Source organism: Megalobrama amblycephala, linkage group LG6 (genome assembly GCF_018812025.1).
Source record: "Megalobrama amblycephala isolate DHTTF-2021 linkage group LG6, ASM1881202v1, whole genome shotgun sequence".
In the NCBI taxonomy this organism is placed as follows: Eukaryota; Metazoa; Chordata; class Actinopteri; order Cypriniformes; family Xenocyprididae; genus Megalobrama; species Megalobrama amblycephala.
Window position 1 is genome coordinate 10,113,357 of NC_063049.1, and position 25,519 is coordinate 10,138,875.

General features: G+C 41.0%; 1 protein-coding gene across 4 annotated transcripts in view; it reads right to left on the reverse strand.

The window, feature by feature from the left end:
• LOC125269864 (NACHT, LRR and PYD domains-containing protein 12-like) overlaps positions 1–25,519 on the reverse strand; it is an 87,312-nt gene that overhangs the window by 47,831 nt on the left and 13,962 nt on the right. For 2 of the 4 annotated variants that reach the window (XM_048192897.1, XM_048192894.1), the window contains exons 3-4: positions 15,494–15,595; positions 10,601–10,705 (exon numbers count right to left, since the gene is read on the reverse strand). The exons of 1 other annotated variant lie outside the window; for it this stretch is intronic. In XM_048192897.1, coding sequence (XP_048048854.1) covers positions 10,601–10,705; positions 15,494–15,595 — 207 coding nt within the window. The remainder of the gene's footprint in view (positions 1–10,600; positions 10,706–15,493; positions 15,596–25,519) is intronic. One more of the 4 variants, XM_048192895.1, reaches the window with a different exon arrangement.

Sequence of the window (25,519 nt, forward strand, 5' to 3'; positions counted from 1 at the left end):
ATAAAAAATTCTGGTGTGAAAACTTCCCCTAATTTCTTAGAACCACTCTTCTAAATATACAACACTGGTTGAAGCCTCTTACATTTTAAAAACAAATGAAATACTGTTTTTTTGTTCCCTACAGAAAGTACAGCCCTCTCATACCCGTGGATAAAGGTGTGCTCTGTGTCTATTTGTGGCTATAATCCCATGTACTATTCTCCACTGCAGGTCTCCAGACCTCTTCTCAATAGGTGCTTTGTACAGGGACCTCCAACTGCCTTTAGGGGAGGCACCTGGCCCAAAAAACTCCTGCCATTTGCACTCGCAGACAGTCTCCAGTGCTTTAAGATGCCATGACTTCACATACATAATGTAGATGGCTTTCTTCTCAGCACTGCCATAAAAGCTCGGCTGAGGAGTCTTAAAAGATAGCAAACAGCCTTCTTTCACTTGTCATATAGCATTCTCAATTACTGTTAGTCTCTTTATCAAAATTTTCCGTTGCCAAACTGTAATCCTGAGACAGTTTCTCAATTATCTTCATCAACACATTTTTTGCCAATGTGATAGATTTAATTCTCAATTTTGAAGCTAAATTCTAAGGGGTAATCCATTCTTTGTTGACTCGTAAATGTCCAATCTTTATGATGTTTGCAGCCCACATGGCTTTTCTGAGAGTATCTGATTTAAGAGCATCCACATCCAGAGCAGAATTAAAAAAAAGTGGCTCTTCATTCAGCCATAAGTACTGAGTGTCACTTTCATCCCGTAAGAACTTAAAGTGTCCATGATTTAAAAAGGGATCTGTAAAAAAGACTCAATCCAGACAAATCCAGTTTGATAAGATACATCAAGAACAAGTGATGGTCTAATCCCATGTTTCCTGCTCCTCTCAGGAGGGCACATGCAACTTCAGCCCAGCTCACATCCATGTCATAAAGAAGTCTCTTTGCTGTCTGGATCCTAAAAGCCTTTAGTCTCGAATTTGATATCAATCAGCCCCTGTCCTCCTTCTTGTCTAGGTAAACATAGCACAGCAGCTTTCAACCAATGCTGTATAGGCCAGAAGAAATCTGCTAGCCACTGCTGTATTTCTCTCACCAGATCTTCAGGAGGTTCTAGTATCGTCATTTTGTGCCATAGGGAAGAAGCAACCAGGTTATTACATACCAGAACCCTCCCCCTATAGGACAGCTGGGGTAGCAACCAGTTCCAGCAAGACAACCGAGCACACACTTTCTCCACAAGGCCCTCACAGTTTTTATGCCTATACTCTTCTGTCCCTATAAAAAACCCTAAATATTTAAAACCTATCTTCCCCCACTGTGACCCTCCAGGAAGCACTGGACCTTTAGAAACTCTTCCACACCATAAAGCATCACTTTTACTCCAATTAACTACAGCTGATGAGGCTTTACCATAACACTCTAAAGCCTCTGTGAGTACCTGAATATCACTTTGCTCTCTGATTATGATTGTGAAATTATCTGCATATGCTGATGATATAACATAACAATTCATGGTACTAACCTGTAAACCTGTAAATTCCTTTCTCAATTTACATAGCATCGGTTCAATTGCAATACTATATAATTGTCCTGAAATTGGAGAACCTTGTCTGATACCTCTTCTTACATTTATAGGGATACTTAACCCACCACCCAATTTAATCATACATGTTGCTTTAGTATATAGAAGCTTGATCATAGAAATATTTATTTTTCCCAAAACCAAAAGCATTAAAGGTGTCAAACAGAAAAACATGATCAACCCTATCGAAAGCTTTTTCTTGATCTAAAGATAAAAGGCCCATATTAAGATCTTTACAATAGGCAAAATCAAAAACATCCCTAATTAAATGATGATCATCTATAATTAACCAATTTTTAATAAAGACTGATCTTTATGTATAATTTCATGCAAAACATTTTAATCTATTTGCTAAAACCTTTTTGTAATCTGTGCACAAAATAGCGACAGGTGTTAAATCATCCTTTTTTGGGAGCAATGACAGAACAAATGTACAAGAGACAGGGAGGAGCGATTCCAAAGAAAAGAAAATAACAAAACCAAACCAGTCTAACTTATAAATATCCCCTAAGACTAACTACCAAAGAAAAACGTGGAAAAGAAAAGTACGAGATGCCCTAACTAACCTACGCTGCCTAGCCAAAATCCAAAAGTACATGGGGTGGCACTCGCCCCTAACCTAATGTACTATACAAAGACAGCTCCTATGTGTTGTGATGTATGTCACGTGATGTTCTTACCTGTCCGCTTCTTCCCGGCCTGGTAACAAATATCTCTGACAGATGTTACATAAAAGGAAAAGAAACGATTATATCGAACGAAGGCGAAAGTACACACAAAACAGGCAACATGAACAAAAGGGGATACAAAGATTCAAGCAAATGGCCGCAAAATATCTCTAACGAAACAATCAACAACATGGGGGCTTGTTGGTGGCCTGGCGTGCTCTTTTATTTGCGATAGTCTTTTGCAATTAGTGAAAGGATGGGCGGACGATATCAGCGGATGATGAGTGACAGGTGGCTGAACCAATGAGCGGTGTTTAAGAAAGTGAAAGTAACAGGGAAAAGCAGAGAAAGGGAAAAACAAATACACACAGAGCAAAAGGACGTAACAAGCACGTTGACAGCAGCTATTATATCAAAAAGTCTTGTAAAACTCAGCTGGTAGTCCGTCCAATCCCGGACTACGGCCTGAAGACAGACCCATTACAGCTAGAGAGACTTCCTCAAAGGAAATATCAGTCTCTAATTTTTTTGTTCTTCAGATAAAACAGGTACATTTTTTAACAGTTCACTTCTACAAAATCCATCTGAACTTTCTGCAGTGTACAATTTAGAATAAAGATCAACAGCGATTCTTCGCATCTCCATTGGGTCTGATGTGACATGTCCATTATTGTCCATTAATGAAAGCATTTGTTTCTGCTGACCCACTTTACGCTCTAGGTTAACACTCTCGGGTCGGCGGTCACGCCGGCATGATCACCGCATTTTTTTTCTAACCAGTGTGAAAGAGACTCAAAATACTCTGTCAATGTTGCACATACAATTAAGAGTTATACACCATTTTAATCTGTGGAATATCTTCTTTTATTTGTGTACACTCAGAGTAACAACAAAATGTTGTGCTTTTTGTAAAATAAAGAAAACTAACATGATGCGTGATCTCTCCTCTCCCTCTGAACGTCCAATCTGATAGTTCTCAGAAAATGAACTGTAACTTAGTGAATACTAATCACAAAAAAATTAGACTTATGTCTAAAAAAACATTGAAATGTCAGGTTTTAAATCGTGTAAGTCAAATCGAAAACAAATATTCTGTTTATGTAATCTGTATGAAAAGAGAGCCATGTCAGAAGTCTGTGATTCAGCTCATTATCCGCTAATGCGGCCACGCCCACGGAGTCAGCGCTATTCAGAGGCAAATTCAGTCAATACATGCATTCATCGTCTCAATCGTGTATTTATTGTCTTGAAAAGTGTTTTGAATAGCCATAGTTAGCGATCTCTGGCCTCCGTTAGTTCGGTTAGTTCCTTGATTGCCTATTCTTCTTTAGTGCTCAGGCATTTGTGGACTAAAGGTGTACAGAGCGCCCTTCGGCTGCAAGTATGAATTCAAAACACAGTATCCAGCACTCATAGTAATGACAATAAATCCTGAATAAATATTACTCCTCTGTATAGAAAATTGACAAACATATGAGAATCCATCAGTATTTCTCCAAATGTGCATGCTTTTAAGCTAAAAGCCTATATGAAATGCCATAGAGGTAACATAATTGTTCAGACACTTTGCATCACAGAAATACATTATATTTTAAAGAATATAATAGAATACCATTATTTTAAATTGTAATAATATTTCACAGTATTGCTATTTTTTCTGTATGTTTGATTTACATTATGATGAGATTTGAGACATGATCAACAGAGGGTTTTTTCACAGCCTATCTGACTGAAAGAGCTCATTATTTATGCAGCTCATTAGAGCTCTTTACCCATTATTCATGATTATTCACGCCTCCACGCATACTGTGTTTCTTGACCAAAGATGTTTTAGAAACATTTAATCTCTCTATTGTTTTATATGAACAAGCAGGCAGCATAATTTTTACCTCATTTTGAAGCAAAAACTCTAGTCTACAACCTCAAATACCCAGAAGTCTTGTGAACAAAGATTTAATATATATTTTTGGCCTTATTTCAGTGACTTAAGTTTTTTGTTTTTTCAATAACCACGCATAAACGTTATTCCTTCAAAAACACAAACATGTACATACATGTTCCTCACATATTATTGTAGCCTAGTTTGTGCTGAATACAGTGTAATGACACTTTTTCCATTAATATGTTTATGAACAACTGAAAAAAGCACAAATGTCAGGGCATGTCAAAACTTCTCCAAGGCCCCAAAAATCCTCAGACCCCTGAAGGTTAAAAAAGTAAGTAGGAGTGTCCATATCCTTCAATTTTAAATAGTGACTTCTTATAATAGCCCCTTTAACTTTTTCATCCAGTATTGAGCCTAAATGGCTTTTCTTTTCAGTCCAAAAGTCTTTTAAATTAATATCATCATCAATAGTCATATTCATTTCAATATCATGTTTCCAGCCATTTTAAAGTATTTTTCAACCGTACAGAGGAATAAGCAGTATATTTTTGAGAGAAATCTTTTATGTGCGCTTTTCCAACTTCCCACCACTGGACAATGTTTTCAAAATGACTCTTATGTTTGGCATGCTTCCCAAAAACCCTCAAAATCTTCACAAAAGACCTTATCCTCTAAAAGTTTAGTATTAAAATACCAGTAGTTTTAGACAAGGTAAACCCAACTGTAACAAGCTTGTGATCAGAAAGAATATTAGGGATTATTTCTGTATTGACAACTATTTTTCAAGTTATAAGGTATATAAAAATGGTCCAACCATGCAGCAGAAATCCTCTCATTATTGACTTTGACCTATGTATATTGTTTTGTAGAAGGGTTATGTTCTCTCCATACATCAGAAAGACTGAGCTTTTTTAAAACACCAGCTAAACATGAGGCTGACTGTGCATGAGGTTCTTCCCCATTTCGGTCTAGAATAAAATCAAGAGTGCAGTTCCAATCCCCTCCTACAACAATGAACAAAATCTTCACTTTCTTTTTTAATCATGTTTTCTAATTTAGCAAAGAATAATTTTCTTTCCGCTCCAACATTAGGAGCATAAATATTTACAAACACTTTACAATTAAAAACCTTCCACGTACTACTACACATTTTGATAAAATTTAGACATTAAATGTAGGAGAAAAAAGAACAGCAACACCAGCACTTAAATTAGTACCATGACTGAGAACATGTTCTCCTTTCCACCATAAACCCCAGTTAACTTCATTACTGCAAGTGCTATGAGTTTCTTGCAAAAAAGTAACACTCAAACCTTTCAAACCAATAATTTCTGAAAGTAACTCATGCTTTTTCCCGTCCCTCATCCCATTTATATTTAGCGATCCCACCCTCAAGACCTCCATAAGAAAAAGAGACAAAAAAAAACAGAACAGATGAATGTATGAGTTACCAGCCATAGTGATTATTTCGATTTCCCCCTCGCTTTTCCTAGCATTTTACCTGATTTAACAGTGGTTAAATGCTTTTTGAGACGGTATCTTTTTTTGTTGAGAAAGTTCCTCATAGCTGCTGACCTTCCTAGCCCACAGTACTTCATAAACCATGCAAATGTGGTCATAAATGGAGACAAAGAAAAGTTTGCCCGCCAAAATTGCACCCTCATCATTGTCTGGCATACCCAAGGAGGCTTTCTGGTTTGTTGCCCTTAAAACACAAATGACACGCGTCTCTTGGTCGTAGTAAGTTTCTCTTTTGTCAAGACTTTGTCATCCTCCATCACCTAGGAGATGGACTCTCTCTTCTTTCTTTTCCGGTTATTTTACACTTAAGTTAAAACCTTGTTTGAAAATTCCTCTGGAGAACACCCTCCTGGAAAAGGACCAATTGCCAAACCAAGCACGCTGAAACTCCTACAGACAGAGTAACTACAGCACCTGAACTTATGCAAGTAACAACTTCTTTTCATGCGCTTTAAGCTTTGTGTAAACTGAGTTTCCTTGCTGGCTCTCAAAAGTTTTAACTGTTTGTAATTTGCCATTCCTTTGATCACCTCTTTTTCTTTACTTTACATTCGTTTATGCATAGTTTCATATATTAAATCCATTATATTCATGCTCGATTATTCAGAAAACCAAGTCACTTCTACATTTGATTCTGCAATACTGCTTTACGCTTTAATGCTATAATAGGAAGTTATTGTCGTGGCCAGAGAATAACATTTCTTTTATAATAGTCTATGAGAAAACCCATAGTTTGGTGGACAAACTAAGATAGTTTTTCTAAACAACTATTAAACTAGAACTAATCATATATGTAATTAATTATAAACCGTTGTAATTAATTCACAATATATGTGCATAATTCCCTCTTGGGTCGACATATATCATAATTAATCATAACACGTTAGGATTTAGGCCTATTATATATATTTCACCCATGATTTGAGCTAATTGATTAAATACTTGTAATTCGCTACAAAACATTATGGATTTTGTCAATTATGTAATTTAGGTAATGTAAGTTTATTTTCTAATGTGGCATCTGTAGTTCATCAAGGGCGATTTGAAACATGTATCTTGCATTGTTTGCTATTGAATGAACTGATTGTTAAAAGTAATAAACTGAAAGAAGATCATACTGTTGTGTTTCTGTGATTAAACCAAAAGTTGTCATTACGTATCACAATTGTCATGTGTTTTGAAACAGTGATTATGTAAAAGAAAATATGTACAGCTAGAATGTGTCACGATATCCAGTTGGAGTACCCTGGTTGGCCACCAGAGGGCACTCCAGCACAGACTACGTCACCAGTTTTCACTTCATTTCCCATAATTCACCCCTTGGACTTATCAGCCTCATGTCATTGCACTCAGGTGTTTTGTGTTTGCTCATTAGTTCTGTCTATTTAGTTTCAGTGTTTTTTGCCTGTGTTTGTGGTTCGTTGTTTCCTGTTTTTTGCACTTTGTTTCTGGTTTCTGTTTTTGTGGACTGTTTATGCCTTGGACCTACCTCATTAAACTGCACGTGGATTTTATCATTTCGTGTCTGTGCATTCCGTGACAGAATGAACCACCCATTTAAGATCCAGCAGCATGAGGACTATTCTGTCAGGCACATGCAGGGAGCGTGTGGCTCTGCTTGGGGCAGTGATGACGTTACACCAGGAGGGAGAAGAGGTAGGATGCTTCGCCAAGGTCTTTTGGACGATGGCGGTGGGGCTGAGGTACAACGATGCGGCGCTGAAGGATATCCTTAATGGCTGCATTGACGATCCTCTACCTCGGTGTGAGATGGAAGGGCTACAGGACTTGGATTTCTGGAGATTCGCCACCTATCTTCGCCATCGGGTAGATTGGGCCTCACCAAGTCAATCAGGCAGTGTGCATGCTCCAGACCATGAATCCGTCTCTGAAGTCACCGGGGAGGTGGGCACTGAGCCTCAGCTTCACCCCGGTAAAGCGAAGAGGAGGAGAAGGAAGAAGGTTTCCTTCGGACGTCAAGGCCCGGAGGCCGCCCCAGTCAGTGAGTCCACTCCAGAGCTCGCTTTAGTCAGTAAGTCCAGTTCAGAGCCCACTCCAACTAGTGAATCCACTCCAGAGTTCGCTTTAGTCAGTAAGTCCAGTCCAGAGCCCACTTCAGCCAGTGAGTCCACTCCAGAGCCCGCTCCAGCCAGTGAGTCCACTCCAGAGCTCGCTCTAGCCAGTGAGTCCACTCCAGAGAACGCTCCAGCCAGTGAGTCCACTCCAGAGCCCGCTCCAGCCAGTGAGTCCACTCCAGAGCCCGCTCCAGCCAGTGAGTCCACTCCAGAGCCCGCTCCAGCCAGTGAGTCCACTCCAGAGCCCGCTCCAGCCAGTGAGTCCACTCCAGAGCCCGCTCCAGCCAGTGAGTCCACTCCAGAGCCCGCTCCAGCCAGTGAGTCCACTCCAGAGCCCGCTCCAGCCAGTGAGTCCATTCCAGAGCCCGCTTTAGTCAGTGAGTCCACTCCAGCCAGGGATTCCACTCCAGAGCCCGCTCCAGTCAGTGAGTCCACTCCAGAGCTCGCTTTAGTCAGTAAGTCCAGTCCAGAGCCCACTCCAACCAGTGAGTCCACTCTAGAGTTCGCTTTAGTCTGTGAGTCCACTCCAGCCAGGGATTCCACTCCAGAGCCCGCTCCAGTCAGTGAGTCCACTCCAGAGCCCGCACCAGCCAGGGAGTCCACTCCAGAGCCCGCTCCAGCCAGTGAGTCCACTCCAGAGCCCGTTCCAGCCAGTGAGTCCACTCCAGAGCCCACTCCAGCCAGTGAGTCCACTCCAGAGCCCACTCCAGCCAGTGAGTCCACTCCAGAGCCCACTCCAGCCAGTGAGTCCACTCCAGAGCCCGCTCCAGCCAGTGAGTCCACTCCAGCCAGTGAGTCCACTCCAGAGCCCGCTCTCCCTGATACGGCCACGGAGGCCGTCACCGAGCTGCCCGCTCTCCCTGATACGGCCACGGAGGCCGTCACCGAGCTGCCCGCTCTCTCTGATACGGCCACGGAGGCCGTCACCGAGCTGCCCGCTCTCCCTGATACGGCCATGGAGGCCGTGATCGAGCTGCCCGCTCTCCCTGACACGGCCACGGAGCGCTCTTGGTCAGCCCTGCCGCCGCTGCCATCCAAGCCTTCTGCTCTGCCACCGCCATCCAGGCCTTATGTTCTGCTGCTACTGCCCAGGCCGTCTGAACCGTTGAAATTTGCTTGGTCAGTTCCTCCAGCGCCGCCCTGGCAAACAGCTAGGACTCCAGACCTGCCAGTGCCCGCCTGGTTGGTTCCTCCAGCACCGCCCTGGCAAACAGCTAGGACTCCAGACCTGCCAGTGCCCGCCTGGTTGGTTCCTCCAGCACCGCCCTGGCCTTCGGGGGAGCACGCTGGATCTGGCCCGCCATCCCTCCCCCTGATCCTCCTCCTATCCACCTCCCTCCTGAGTTTTTTGTTTTGTTAAGTGGAGCGTCTGGTATCCGCTCCGTAGGGAGGGGGTAATGTCACGATATCCAGTTGGAGTACCCTGGTTGGCCACCAGAGGGCACTCCAGCACGGACTACGTCACCAGTTTTCACTTCATTTCCCATAATTCACCCCTTGGACTTATCAGCCTCATGTCATTGCACTCAGGTGTTTTGTGTTTGCTCATTAGTTCTGTCTATTTAGTTTCAGTGTTTTTTGCCTGTGTTTGTGGTTCGTTGTTTCCTGTTTTTTGCACTTTGTTTCTGGTTTCTGTTTTTGTGGACTGTTTATGCCTTGGACCTACCTCATTAAACTGCACGTGGATTTTATCATTTCGTGTCTGTGCATTCCGTGACAGAATGAAAGCATGAGATCAAGTTTTTAAAAAGAATGACTGGCTGTGTTACAAGTGTGATCCGTTTGGAGTTTTGTACTAAAAGTTTTGAAAATGTACACCTTACTTGTGAAAATAGTACCAAAGCAAATAAAAAAAAAAATAAATAAAAAAAATAAATAATAATGTGCCATTTTCTACAATCAAAGAATGTTTAAAGTTACGAATGTGACATAAATGCCACTTCCTATTATTTACATATGGGCTTTGTGTACAATAAAAACGTGCTCAAGTTTTAGTCAAAGCCCAAAACAATTATTCCTGTTGTATTCTACTCCATGAGATATGACACATGACTATCTAAGCTTTTTTTTACTGAGCTGTTTGATCCTTTTGACATATTGCAGTACATACATAGTACAAAAGTATTTAATTTATGAAAAAAATTTTTCCTCTATATATTAGCAAATAACTCAGTACTGCTTAGGAGTTCATCAAGTTGGCTACATTCATTGTGATGACACCTACACTACATTGCCAACAGTTTTGGGATGCCTGCCCTTACGTGCACATGAACTTTAATGACATCCCATTCTTAATCCGTAGGGTTTAACATGGAGTTGGCCCACCCTTTGCAACTATAACAGCCTAAACTCTTCTGGGAAGGCTTTCCACAAGGTTTAGGAGTATGTGGACTTATTGCACAGGTGGCAACCTATCACGGTACCAAGTGATAGGTAAGAGTTGATCAAAATGGAACTTTAAAATGGTACCCATTTTGTTTTATTACGTTCAGTGGTTGCTTAGTGATTTGATTATAAATTTTTTTCACCTGGGGGACTTGGGGTGTACCTATAAATTTAAGTAAAAATGTACTCTTATTGTAATATTTTCTGTTTATAAGCAAAAAACACATGGTGGTGGTGAATAATAGTAAATTATGCACTGACAACAGGTTTTTTAATATGTTGTGCAGCAGTTATATCATCAAAATTAAATTACAAAAAATTTGCAGCAAATGATTTCAAATAACTTTTTTTGCTTATGATCTTAGCCTGCTTCATTATGTTTTTATAGCACTGCTATGTATTCTTTGTATGTTTTTTAACAATAAAGTTCCATGATAAATATTCACTGAAATATTTTCTAACAGTCGTGTGTGATCAATAAGAAACTCAAATACCTTGGGTTAGCTGAAGGAGTTTCCTCACTGAAATCTGGTCCTCCTCCTCTTGAATGGTCACTCTTCAAAGACACAGAGCTGGACACATGTGAGCCTAACCTTTCACTAATGACACAAAGAACATAGAGAAAAAAATTTATTACAGAACAATATTATTTGAAAAGGTTTAATGCTGCAAATGATAATTAAATGCAGTATAGCTGTGAATTTGTCCATCCATGACTTTGAATGGATGGAAGAACACGTTCTTGCTGGGGAAAGTCGTAGTTTAATGCAGTGGTTTTCAACCTTTTTGGACACACGCCCCCCTACGTTTATCTAATTTCACTCCTACGTTTATCTAAAAAAACGTGAACATCGTTGCTATACTGTTACTTAATATGCCTGAATACAGTGTGCAAACCCGTTTCTACACAACGGATGTGACCGTTGTCACGTCACCCTTGCCGCAACACCTTGAGGTCGTCTACACTGGACGCAACAAAGTGACCATTGCAAATCAATTTGTTCTTTGTGACAAAAGAAACGCAGGCGCTTTGGAGTATGCCAGAAATACCGGTAGAACGAGGCATCAATTTACTGTCAGGGATTTTGTGTTGCATCACATCAATCCGGGTCGATTTTGGGGATTTTTTGCCTGGATTTGGCCTACCTAAATTGAAAAGCTGCCCATACCCACAAATAGCGATCTAAATTCAAAATTTTGGTGTCATTTTACAGGAAACCCTTTGAAGTTACATGAAATACTGCTGAAAGTGATAAAAATGATAGTATATTTTATCTGTGCTGTAATAAAGCCCCTAAAAAAGAGGCGCTTTTTGATTTTTATTGTTATAAATTCTTATTTGAAAGTGTATAACTCAGTCCCTGAGTGCAGTAGCACCATGCAGACAGTTCTGGTTGTTTTCACTAGATGTCAGCAAACTCTGGAAAAAAATTATTTTGTCTCTATCATGTTGTCTGCAAGAGTTATTCAAATGATAGATAGAAGATAGAAATCTTTATTGTCACTGTACAGCTGTACAACGAAATTTAGTTATTTAAGTGCACCCACATACAAATAATAAACGTAAATAAGTAATAAATAATATATATTCTTTATGTTGAATAAACTTTCTTGCATATGTAATGTAACATTATGCTAGGTGGCATTTAGAGCTTGTACAGCAATTGGAAAAAAACTGTTTTTGAGTCGGTTTGTCCTTGTTCTGATGGATCTATACCGCCTGCCTGAAGGAAGCAGACTGAAAAGAGAGTGACCTGGGTGAGATGTATCCTTTATAATGCTGTAAACTCTCTTGAGGCAACGAGAACTGTGTAGATCCTCCAAGGTTGGGAGGCGGCACCCAATGATTTTCTCAGCGGCCCTGGTGACCCTTTGAAGCTGTTTTTTGCATGCCACAGTGCAGCTGGAAAACCACACACAGAGGCAGTAAGTGAGAATGCTCTCTATGGTGGAGCGGTAGAAGGATACCAGCCGACTCTGAATGATGTTGTTCTTCCTAAGGACCCTCAGAAAGTAGAGTCTCTGCTGTGCTTTCTTCACTAATTCTGTGGTGTTCATGCCCCATGTTAAGTCCTTTTCAATATGAACTCCCAGGAAACGAAAGGCTGTTACCCTCTCAACACTGTCCCCGCCAATGAATATGGGATGTATGTCCGTTTTTTTCCTCCTAAAATCAATAACTAACTCCTTTGTCTTTGACGTGTTCAGGAGCAGGTTGTTGTCTCTGCACCACACTGACAGCCGCTTCACATCATCCCGGTAGGCTGACTCATCACCCCCTGAGATGAGCCCCACTACTGTAGTGTCGTCAGCAAATTTGACGAAGATGTTGCTGGAATGGAAAGGTGTGCAGTCATATGTATAGAGGGTATAGAGCAGGGGGCTCAACACACAGCCCTGAGGGGAGCCAGTGCTGAGACTAAGAGCTGTAGAGATGTGGGGGCCTGCTCTGACCCTCTGTATGCGTCCTGTCAGGAAGTCCTTAATCCAAAGACATATGGAGTTAGGCAGACCCAGGTCCAACAGTTTACCCACTAATCTGTGGGGGAGGATGGTGTTGAACGCAGAGCTGTAGTCCACAAAGAGGAGCCGAGCGTAGTTCCCCCGCTGCTCCAGATGTGTCAACACAGTGTGAAGAGCTACAGCTACTGCATCCTCTGTGCACCTATTTGCCCTATAGACATACTGATGTGGATCAAAGTTGGGGGGCAAAAATGATAAAATGTGTCTCTCACCAACTTTTCGAAGCACTTCATTACCACAGGGGTAAGTGCTACTGGCCGGTAATCATTGAAGCTGGTAATGGATGATCTTTTGGGCAGAGGGACTATAATGGAGGATTTCAAGCAGGGTGGTACAACAGCCAGGGATAAGGATTTGTTAAAAATTGTAGTGAAGATCCCAGCCAACTGGTCTGCACAATCCTTCAGAACACGTCCGGGGATACCGTCAGGACCCGCCGCTTTCCTGGGGTTAATGGCTCTCAACGTGCGCTTCACCTCATACTCCTCCACAGAGAGGGTGGATTTGAAGTTTGTTGTGGGCCATCGGGTGCTGTGTGGCTGTATTGTTTAATTCCACCTCAAAGCGGGCAAAGAAGAGGTTCAGCTCCTCTGCCAGCGAGGCGTCACCCTCAGCAGCTCCATGGCCAGACCTGAAGTTGGTGAGATACTGAACTGCCTGCCACACCTGCCTGCTGTTTTTACTATCCAGATGGTCATCAATCCTCTTCCTATAGTCCGCTTTGGCTCTTCTGATGCCTCTCTTCAAATTGGCTCGGGCTGTGCTGTAAAAAGCCCTGTCGCCAGACCTGAAGGCGTTGTTTCTCTCCTTCAGCAGCCGCTGGACCTCCCTGGTCATCCAGGGTTTCCGATTGGGATAGACCCGGATGTATTTATCCACTGTGACAATGTCTGTGCAGTTCTTTATATAACACAAGACAGTGTCTGTAAACACTTCAAGGTCCTGGTGTTCAAAGATATCCCAGTTGGTTCTGTCAAAGCAATCCTGCAGCTGTTGAGAGGCTCCAACTGGCCAGGTTTTGACAGTCCTGGTGGTGGTAAGAGCAGTTTTCCTGAGGGGGGTGTATGCCGGGATTAAGAGCAAGGACATATGGTCAGACTGACCCAGATGTGGTAATGGTCTAGCTCTATAGCCCAGTTTTATATTTGTGTAGACCTTGTCCAGTATATTAGCTCCTCTGGTAGCACACTTTACATGCTGATGAAATTTCGGGAGCACTGCTTTAAAATCTGCATGATTGAAATCCCCTGCAATTATGTGCACGGCGTCGGGAAACATGCTCTGCTGTAAACTAATGTTGCTGTACAAGTGTCCGAGAGCCAAGTTAGCATTAGCATCCGGTGGAATGTACACAGCAGTTATCATGACCACAGTAAACTCCCTTGGTAGGTAAAAGGGTCTGCATTTAACAGTCACACACTCCAGGTCTGGGGAGCAATGACTGACTACAGTCTCTATGTTAGTGCACCAGTTGTTATTAATGTACACACAAAGTCCCCCTCCCCTGCCCTTACCGGAGTCACTGGTCCTATCATGACGTTGTACCGTGTAGCCTGTTAGCTCGATAGCAGAGTCCGGAATGGATGAATGTAACCAGGTTTCAGTAACAAGTAAAATGCAACTGTCCCTACTGGCAAAGTTCGTAGCAGCCAGCAGTCTCAATTCATCCATTTTATTTACGACGGATCTTGCGTTGGTGAGGAAAAGGCTGGGAAGTGGTGGTTTATATGGCTGCTTACGTAGCCTCGCTAGCACGCCGGCCCTGCAGCCTCGTCTTTGCCTCCTCTCTCGCCGCCGCCTCCGCCTCCTTCCCGCGGGGATGACAGTCCACGGAGAGCCGGGACTCCTCGCTATATCCACCGGTATGTTGTGTGAGCTGAGAAACTCTGCTGTGATGCTACTCTCGCTCAAAACTCCTATCTTTAGGAGATCGTGCCGGTCATAGACATTGTTTGCCCAACAAAATGTATTGTGAATGAGAAGCACATAACCCACTAATAAAACAAAAAACCGAAACAAAACAAAACACCGAAAGTGAAAGCACTGAGCCGCAGCGTCTATGCGCGCCGCCATCTTAGATTGCGATTAGGGATTCTAAATGCACCTAAAGGGAAGAATATATATATTTCCGCTTCATGTAATTTCCATCTACACAAATGTAAAGTCTTTCTATACCCATATACAGTGGTATAAAATGCAATATCCCAGTGTCATTTTACAAAAAACCCTTTGAAATTACATAAAATACTGCTGAAAGTGATAAATATTATAGTATATGTTTTCTATTTGTAGCCATTTGTGGCTGATTGAAACAGTTATCAGAGTTGGAATGTGAGGCTTGCCTTTTTCTCTGAGTGGTCATATTTCACTGTGCGATTCTTTGAAATATGATTGTCACACAATGAAATAAACTACATGGGCAAATTCTCAATGCTGGCAGGAAATGATTGAGGTGCCCTTGAGCAAGGCACCTAACCCCCAATCGCTCCCCGGATGGCACAGCAAAATGGCTGCCCACTGCTCCAGGTGTGTGCAAACTAACTTGGATGGGTTAAATGCAGAGGACAAATTCTGAGTATAGGTTAACATACTTGGCCTTCACGTAACTTTCACTTTCATATTTGGTTGCAAGATCTATCCGCTTGTTAAGTTGTGACGTAAGGAACGTTTTTTCTGGGTCCAGGCCTCAACTCGTTTCACTTGCAAATGCCATCGACAGCCGTTTATGAGTGCTATTTATTCATATTAAACATTATTTATTCATTTATTTAATATATTCATATTAAAATCAAACATTTTAAAAAGTTAAACATTTTAAATATTTTCAGTCTACACAACAGTAACACATAAAACACATAAAATACCTTAGAGTAGCTGATGGCGTTTCCTCACTGAAATATGGTCCATCTTCTTTTGAACGGTCACTCTTCACAGATACAGAGCTGTCATGTGAAACTGATCTTACACTAATGACACAAAGAACAGAGAGAAAAACACTACTACAGGAGATACTTCAGTCTCATTTGAAGATGTTTCAGTTTAATTTAGCCCAGTTTAAACACACAGAAAAACAAATATTGGTCCGTCCGAGACCTGAACAACTGGTCAGGCCTGCTACAATGGAGTCATGGGTAGATTCCTCACCCTTCACAATATCCACTTCCGCTGCCATAGCATGACATCTGAGCCAGTCGATTTGGTCAATCACACTCGTTTCTATTGTAAACCTCAAATTCAGAGTCCATATAACTTCATATTGAAGCGATTTTACCACGACTACATAAATCAGCAGCCAGGTAAATAGCATGTGAATTACTTGCTGCTCTAAACTTAGCAATAAACAGTTTGAAAATAATGCACTACTAAGACAGCAATGTAATGACATCATATAATTAGAAAAGACACCTGACGATAAACTTAATGAATTTCTGGACCTTTATAATGAAACAGCCAAACGAAAAAAATGACATTACGACATAAATGTTATAATAGATAAATGAAATGTGCTGTTTTTTTTGTTTTTTTTTATATATACACAACATGATTCCCAATTATTTAGGTTTACAAGCATTTCTACAATCATACATTTTTATTTGATTGTTGTAATTCGCAATTCATTTAATTTTATCTTTGAAGCAGATTTGATACGTGACAGCATTAATTAAAGTTTTAATAAAAAATTAATTAAAGTCAAGATCAAGTTATCTGCATCTCCTGCGTTGCATCAAGCCACTCCTGTCACCGTTCAAATTAATGCACGGCTTAGAATAACTGTACAAGCATGTGTGTAAAACTCCAATACAATTGTAAAGCAATAAGTAAAAATAAAGTAAAACTGTCTGTGCCTATAGTTTTATAGACTACACAACATTTATGATCATCATTTTTAAATTAATTTGTATATTAGGCCTATTATCATTTTAAATTATTGTCCCTGGATAAGTAGAGTACTCTTGAAATAAATTAACAGTAGCTGGGACAGATTTTAAGTATCAATTCCACTTAAAAAGATAAGGGCCCGTATGTATAAAGCTGCTCAGAGTAAAATTTTAGCCTTAATTGTGTGTCAAAATTCTAAGAATGACATAATTTTATGTAACTTTAAATTGTCACAAGAGGGAACAACAATGTAATTTAACAATTCGGCATTTATTGAACACAGACTGCATAGGCAGGTACAATTTGATTGGCCAACATATGGTTCCACACATCTCCCTCCCTTTTGAAAAAGAACATTATATTTTCTTTTAACACAATAACCAAGTGCAACACAATGAAACTACATTACTTTGGTTGTTTTGTGTTTTCTTTTTTTTCTCTCTCTTACCAATAGAAGAAATTAACAATATATAACCTTTCTTGTCATTTTCTTAATCTCTCTCTTCCTCTCCCCTCTTTTTGTTTTCCAAAACAAGAACAATAGAACAAAGCAACACTTTAATGAGTCTCTGTAAGCTGATTTTAGTCTAAGTAACGTTTTGGTGTTTTCACAACTCTTCCACTAAAAGTAATGACTGGTGGTGCCTTCACAGGTGCAGCAGGAGCAACCACAGGAGTTTTTAAACGTTCAGTTTCTGCATCAGGAAAGCCTGAATTCTTCTCACCTTGAGGTTCACTGCACCCAGTGGCATCTGGTTGCAATGGCATCACTTGCAGATGTTTACGGTTTCTGCGTAGGACAGCTACATTCTGTGTTTGCACCATATAAGATCTTGGTTCAGATGTTTTGTTCAGCACCACAGCTGGTGTTTTCCAGCTTTTCTCACTGTCCAGTTTAACAAGAACTTTCTCCCCAGGTTGAAGTTCTGGTAAAACACGAGCAGAGTGTCTCCGATCATAGAAGAACTTGTAGGATTCCTTTGCAGCCTTATCCTTCCACTCAACGCCTTTGTAATCAATGGGTTGAGGCTGGTGTTTTTCCTCAAGCATTGGCAGGTTGGTTCTGATTTGTTGACCTGTCATTATCTGGGCTGGGCTTAGTCCAGTTGCAGCAATGGGTGTTGCCCGGTAGCACATCAGTGCCATATGAGGGTCAAGTTGGCTAAGAATCCGTTCTGCAGTTTGAACTGCTCTCTCTGCGGCTCCATTGGCTTGGGGGAAATGAGGACTTGAGGTTGTGTGGCGAAAATCATACTCTGTACTGAACTGATGAAATTCAGCAGAGGTGAACTGTGTGCCATTGTCAGATACTAGCCCCCTGGGAATTCCCAATCTTACAAAAATGCACTTCAATCTGCTGATAACTTGGAAGCTGGATGGTGTTTGAAGATGGGCTATTTCGATGTCACGCGAGTAATAGTCCACGACTATCAAGTAAGTTTTACCATTCAACTCGCACAAATCTGCAGCAATTTTGCACCAGGGACCAGCAGGCAAGGGGGTAGTGATTAACCCTCTGGAGTCTGAGGCTGATTTGGGGCTTGGAGAAGTTTTGACATGCCCTGACATTTGTGCTTTTTTCAGTTGTTCATAAACATATAAATGACAAAAGTGTCATTACACTGTATTCAGAACAAACTAGGCTACAATAATATGTGAGGAACATGTATGTACATGTTTGTATTTTTGAAGGAATAATGTTTATGCGTGGTTATTGAAAAAACAAAAACTTAAGTCACTGAAATAAGGCCAAAAAAAGTATATTAATTCTATGTTCACAAGACTTTAGGGTATTGGTGGTTGTAGACTGGAGTTTTTGCTTCAGAATTATGTAAAAATTATGCTGCCTACTCCTTCATATAAAACAATATATTGATTTAGTTTTTGTAAGACACTTTTTGTCAAGAAACACAGTATGCGTGGGGGCATGAATCTGCATGAATAATGGGCCATTTACACCTGAGAAGACAAAGGAATCACATAGTAATGATCTGAAATGACTTGCATATTAACCCCTTAAGACCGGATGGAGCGTTGGCGCTCCCATTTGCGTGTCTCTCTTTAAAAGCCAATAAAAATTGAATCCATATAGGTAGCACAAAAATTCTTTTTGCATACAAAACCAGAGACTTTAAACTTTCATATCAAGCCTCCAACATGCTTCTGTTGCATTGTTTTCACCCTCTAATGAGTCTGAGTAATATGCGTTTACAACAAAAACAGCACAGCCGCTAACTAAATACAAGTATGTATATTTCATGTGCTCATAACTTCATGAAAAATGCACAGATCATAAAAAATTGCACATCAATATTTAAAGCAGATTCTCAAGATTAAAATGAATATAAAATCAATATAATATATTGCGTTGATCACAAGATATTACTCACGGAATGATTTAACATACTTGGCTAAAAACATGTCTCTCATCTCTCCGGGATGCAGTGTGTATCCAGTGTTCCCGGACCCATCCATGTTCGTTTTCCAACGTGGAATAACACAAAATAGATATCATTTTAACTCCTAACGAGTGCTAAGAAGCACCACTAAACCGGAGTTTACCGCCCGTTGGCGCCACCTGGCTGCGGAAAAAAATGAACAACAATTTTTCAAACTATTCTTTATGCTATCACTACGAAATTTGAACCAGATGCAGCTCACATATAGGAGAGCATCACCAAAAAAGAATTTTTTTAGCGATCTTATTGTGTTCCTGAGTTATTCCATGTCAAATAAAAAAAAAGAAAAATTATTTTTAAAAAATTATATATATTTTTTGTCTTTTATCAGCTGTTTCTCAGCAAGAAAATGTCCAAATGTCATGTAATTTATATTTTCTTAAAATTTAAAATGTTTTCTATCAAATGATACCTACCTTTTGACTCTCCTTGCTAGAGATTTGGAGTTATGAGTCTTTACTTTTGTGTGTGTCGCTCAGAAAAAAAAACTCTAAAAAAGCCTTCAGGTCTTAAAGGGTTAATGAGGCCTATCAGTCAGGTAGGCTGTGAAAAAAACCCTCTGTAATAATGTCTCAGCTCATCATAAATAGCAATACTGTGAAATATTATTACAATTTAAAATAATGGTATTCTATTATATTCTTTAAAATATAATGTATTGCTGTGGTGCAAAGTGTCTGAACAATTATGTTACCTCTATGGCATTTCATATAGGCTTTTAGCTTAAAAGCATGCACATTTGGAGAAATATTGATGGATTCTTATATATTTATGTCAATTTTCTATACTGAGAAATAATATTTATTGTCATCACTATGAGTGCTGGATACTGTGTTTTTAATTCATACTTGCAGCCGGAGGGCGCTCTTTACACCTTTAGTCCACAAATTCATAATATAAAGAAGAAAAGGAACTAGGAACTAACGGCATGTCTTCTAGAGATCGCTAACCATTGCTGTAACATCCAAATAAACACTTTTCAAGACAATAAATACACGATTGAGACGATGAATGCATGTATTGCTTCTGAATTTGCGTCTGAATAGCGCTGGCTCCGTGGGCGTGGCCGCATTAGCGGATAATGTGCTGTATCACAGACTTCTGACATGGCTCTCTTTTCATACAGACTACATAAACACAGAATGTTTGTTTTCGATTTGACTTGCACGATTTAAAACCTGACATTTCAACATTTCTTTAGACGCAAGTGTCATTTTTTTTGTCATTAGTATTCATAAGTTACAGTTCATTTTCTGAGAACTATCAGATTGGACTTCGTTCAGAGGGAGAGGAGAGATCACGCATCATGTTAGTTTTCTTTATTTTACAAAAAGCACAACATTGTGTTTTTACTCTGAGTGTACACAAATAAAAGAAGATATTCTATAGTTTCAATTGATATATTACTTATGTCTCTATGACAAGAAATGACGGAGTATTTTAAGTCTGTTTTGCTGCAATGTGAAAAAAAACCTGCAAAACGCCGGAGCGGTACCTCAGGGAGTTAAAGGTTCTTTCCTTTGTGTGGGTTTGTGGGCCCTACAAAAGGTGCACATTGAGACACTCCTATTAATGTCTTTACCTATTGCAGGCCACCAAACTGACATCTTTGCTCTCTGACGGCACTTGGAGAGGCCTTGATGGCCTTCATGAATACGGCTTAACGCCTCCTCCCTCATCGACTCAGGAATGACAATCCTGTCCTCATACAGGAGCAGCCCATTGATGACAGACAAGGAAGCTCTGGTGGTATGATAGCCACTCAGCTGGAAGGGTATATGCTTAGGCCAACCCTTGTTGAGAAAGCTCATCACTGCCTAGAGATTTGCATCTTCCTCTGTGGCCTTCCTAATGGCGTCTAGCTTTGATTGTGACACCTCTTTATATGTGACGGCTGCTTCAACATATGCCTTCACCTCATCCTCCATCTCTGAGTGGCAGTGCACAGTTCAGAGAAAGTGTGTCTGCCACCACCAAACATTTTCCGGGGACATGCACTGCTTTTACATTGAAGCGCATGAGGCGCATCAGTAACCGCTGACAACGTAATGGGGCGCGATCAATGTCATAGGAGTTAATGAGTGGGACCAAAGGTTTGTGGTCTTTTTGCAGGCAAAATTCATCCAAGCCTTGAAAGTAGCGGACAAACCGCTCACAAGCCCACACACCTGCCAGGCACTCCTTTTCGATTTAGGAGTATCTGCACTCCGCTTCAGTCAAGGTTCTGGAACACAATGCGACGGCACGTGCTGCATCACCATGAATTTGGAGCAAGGCAGCTCCTAACCCAAAACTACTCGCATCTGCACTGACTATAGTGGGTTTCGCAGGGTCGTAATATGCGAGAGCGGGAGCTGTGACTAACTTGCACTTTACTTTGTTCAGAGCCTGCTCGTGGACTTCTGTCCAAAGCCAGATTGCATCCTTCTTCAGCAGAGCTGTGACTGGCTGGAGCTCCGTGGAAAGCTCTGGCACAAATTTGCCTAAATAATTAATCATTCCCAGAATTTGCCTAAGCTCTGTCACATTAGTGGGACTAGGCATATCAGTGATAGCCTTCACCTTGGTTGCGTCAGGCTTGATTCCTTCATGACCGATTGTGTGGCCAAAATACTGCAGCTTAGATTTGTTAAAGAGACATTTATCATGGTTCAATTTCAGACCTGACTCTCTGATGGTTCTCAGAACAGTCTCAAGATTCTCGTCATGCTCGTTTTGGTCCTTGCCATAAACAAGTATGTCATCCATGACAACTACAGTGCCTTTGTGTCCAGTTAGCAGTCTGCTCATTTCTCTTTGGAAAATTTCAGGTGCTGAAGTTACCCCAAACGGTAGTCTATTAAAACAGAACTGTCCTACTGGAGTTATGAATGTGGTCAACTTCATGCAGCTTGGGTCCAAAGGGATTTGCCAAAACCCTGAGGATGCGTCCAGAGTAGAAAAAACACAGGCTCCTGAGAGTTTGGGGGCAATATCCTCTAATGTTGGGAGAATAAAGCGCTCACGTTTTACAGCCTGATTCAAAAGCTTGAGATCAATACAAATCCTGACAGAACCATTCTTTTTTACTACGGGCACCAATGGGGTGCACCATTCCGTTGGTTCGGTGACTTCAGAGATTATCCCTAAGGACTGCATGCGCTTGAGCTCCTGTTCTACCTTAGGCAACAGGGGAAAGGGAATTCTGTGAGGGCTGGCCAGACTATAAGGAGTGGCTGAAGTTCAATTTAGTTCTGACTGAAGTTCAATTTTCACTGGTTCACATTTAAGCAAGCCAATGTCTCCATAGACATCATCGTAGTCTGTGATTTCATCCACCCTCTGTACTAGACCCATTTTACAAGCAGTGCTTCGACTGAGCAAATTGTTAGCAAATGGCCCATCTACAACAAAAACCCAAAATTCAAAAATTTTCCCTTTACTTTCTGTATTTGCTAGGAATTTTCCCATACAGCTCACTTTTCCCCCAGGACTTCTCATGTTTATACTGGTTTTGTCCAGTGGAGGGCGCCCTTGTAAGCTCTCATATGTACAGCGAGACATGATGGTGATGTCGGCCCCAGTATCAATTTTGAACTTGACTGATCTGCCCTGTATAGGCAGAGTAACGCACCACCTGTCCTCAGAAGCAGATTCATCCATCACAGACCCGAGGAAAAATGCATCACAAGTTTCTGTGTCACACACTACCAGCTCTTTGACATTTTTCGTTTTACATGCAATGGTAAAATGTCCCAGTTTATTACATCTCCTGCATCGCTTATTACGTGCGGGGCATTTATTCTGTGTGTGTGCGATTACAATGTGTGCAGTCTATGGCTTGTTTCCTCTCACCACCCTTTTCCTTATTTGGTGGTCCCGTAAAGCGCTTCGTGCCTTTCCGGTGTCCACGCTGTACCGCGCTCACTTCAGCAGCCGCTCCCCCGCTCACATTTTAGGTCTTAATGAGCTCAGACTGCCGCGCGATCTGGACCGCTTTGTCCAAAGTCAGTTCAGGTTCCATTTGTAACCTTTGGGAAATGTCACGATCTACAATCCCTATGACGACTCTGTCCCTTATTTGTTCCTCTTTGTTCGCGCCGAACTCACAGTATTCAGCCAATTCATAGAGACATCTCACAAAAGCCTCAACAGTCTCTCCCGATCGCTGTGTGCGCTGATGAAAACAAGCCCTCTCATGTATGATGTTCCTCCGGGGAACGAAATGTTCATTAAATTTGCCAACAACAGTCTCATAATTATTTGCATGTGATGCCTCGGCAAACGTGAACGATCCGAATATCACTTCGGCAACTTCACCGATTGCATAAAGCAGGGAATTGACTTGTACTTCACCGCTTTCCTTGTTCAGCTTCGTTGCAATGCGAAACCGAGAGAACCGCTGGATCCATGCAGGTGTAGCAGGCTGTGCGAAGTCGAAAGCCTCTGGTGCGTTGAACTTGGACATTATACTACTCAAAATAAGGCGAACTTGGTCGTGGGTGCAACGTTCACTTCTGACACCATGTCACGAGAGGGAACAACAATGTAATTTAACAATTCGGCGTTTATTGAACAGACTGCATAGGCTTAACAATTCAGTGAACTGCATAAAACACACTGCCCCTTTTCATCGGGCTCCCCCTATATATATATAGGGGCGGAGTCCCTGTCAATACAGGTACAATTTGATTGGCCAACATATGGTTCCACACAAAATAAATGTAATAAATATTACTTAAACAATAATTAATATGTTTAATGCATTTTAATACATTTAAAGGTGCTGTAGCGATTTCTCAAATTCGTTGTTGAACATTGTTGATATTTGAAATCAACCCAAACAAACACACCCCTCTCTTCATTGCTCCGCCTCCAAAACTCACACATTCCAATTCTAACCACCCTGCTTCGAGTCAGTCTCGAACCCCGGCCCGCACACTGTTGGCACGTGAGGAGAGTGCACTACCAATGATGCTAAACACCTCATGCTCTAGCAATCGTCAGTTTGCAGTAGTTTACCTGCACAACTCTCACTATCTGCCAGCTCTTGCACACGCAATACGAGAGTGGATGTCAGTTTATCACAGCTGATGCACAACAAAATGCTTCACGAAAAATAAAGTGCATATAATGAACAAAAAAATTAACGTACAGTAGTTTGCTGTTAATTCTCAACAGAACAGCAGCTCCAGACAATCAAAACCCAGTGTACTTACATGAGAAGGAATCAAAGCAGCCTCCTCATCTGTTTTCAGGCCTTCCTGCTTTGCTCTCTCCAGCGCTAGAAAACGTTTCTAATATTAACGCGGTCCTAAAGCGCTTGCTCAGTCATAAACCTTCATTCCAGTGATATTGATATTGAGCTATTGCGTAAACTTACTTTTATATATTTAATTGGCCCTCTCTTGTTTTTGCATGTGTTCATAATTACTTTGCATGACAGCCAGGCCAAAAATAATTTGAAATTTCATTTCATTATCACACATGAAACAATTGACTCTAAGCACAGCTACACGATATGCTTACATCTTTTAACACATTTTTAAAAATATCTGAATTAAGGTTGAAGATGTCAATTTTCATATGGCTGGACATCACATTTGGCCACTACTCTATGGTAGTTCATTGACTGTCTGACTGACCAATCAAACCATGCAGCAAAAGCAAGCCACTTTTATGTTGGTAGTGGGCTTCCCTGGAGTTGTTGGAGCCATTGATGAACTCATGTTCACATCATTGCTCTAACTGTAAATGAGGAGACATATAAATAGAAAAATATTCTACACCATCAACACTTTGTGATAATTTTGCGTAGGGCTGGGCGATATATCGCATGCGATTCTCACGCGCATTTCGTCAGTAAAGCCGGTTCCCTGATTACCGCTAAATCGCCATCACCTGATTTCAAATGGAGCGCCATTTAACAGACAGAGCCGTAGTTCACTGATAAGCCACGCAATATCACGTTCATATCGCAGATGAATCGCCTTCGATAATGAACGCGACATTTGCGTGGCTTATCAGTGAACTACGGCTCTGTCTGTTAAATGGCGCACCATTTGAAAGCAGGTGATGGCGATTTAGCGGTAATCAGGGAACCGGCTTTACTGACGAAATGCGCGTGAGAATCGCATGTGATATATCGCCCAGCCCTAATTTTGCACAATGCAAAGCTATTGCTTTTAAATAAATTTAAATATTAAAACGTTTGTGTTTTTTTTGTTATTGTTTTTAAAATAACATTAAATGATTGGTATTGTGCTGCTGTGACTTCACCCTTCCAAGCTCACTATTGGCTGAATCAGAGGTTGAGGGCAGCCATTTTGAGTTGACATCATCCTTAGTTCACAACACTTAAGTCAACACTTAAGAATCCGTCTTATACTTTACTAAAAGTTGCTTTTAGCTTTTTTATAAAAATCTCCTACTCTTTACCAAGAATATTTTGACACTTAAGTCAAAACTTAAGACTATTCTTAAGAGCATTTCTGAGAAGTTTTAGACATACGGGCCCAGGTAAGCGACGCGCACAAACACCTAGCCATCCACGTGATGTAAAAGAAAACGTGA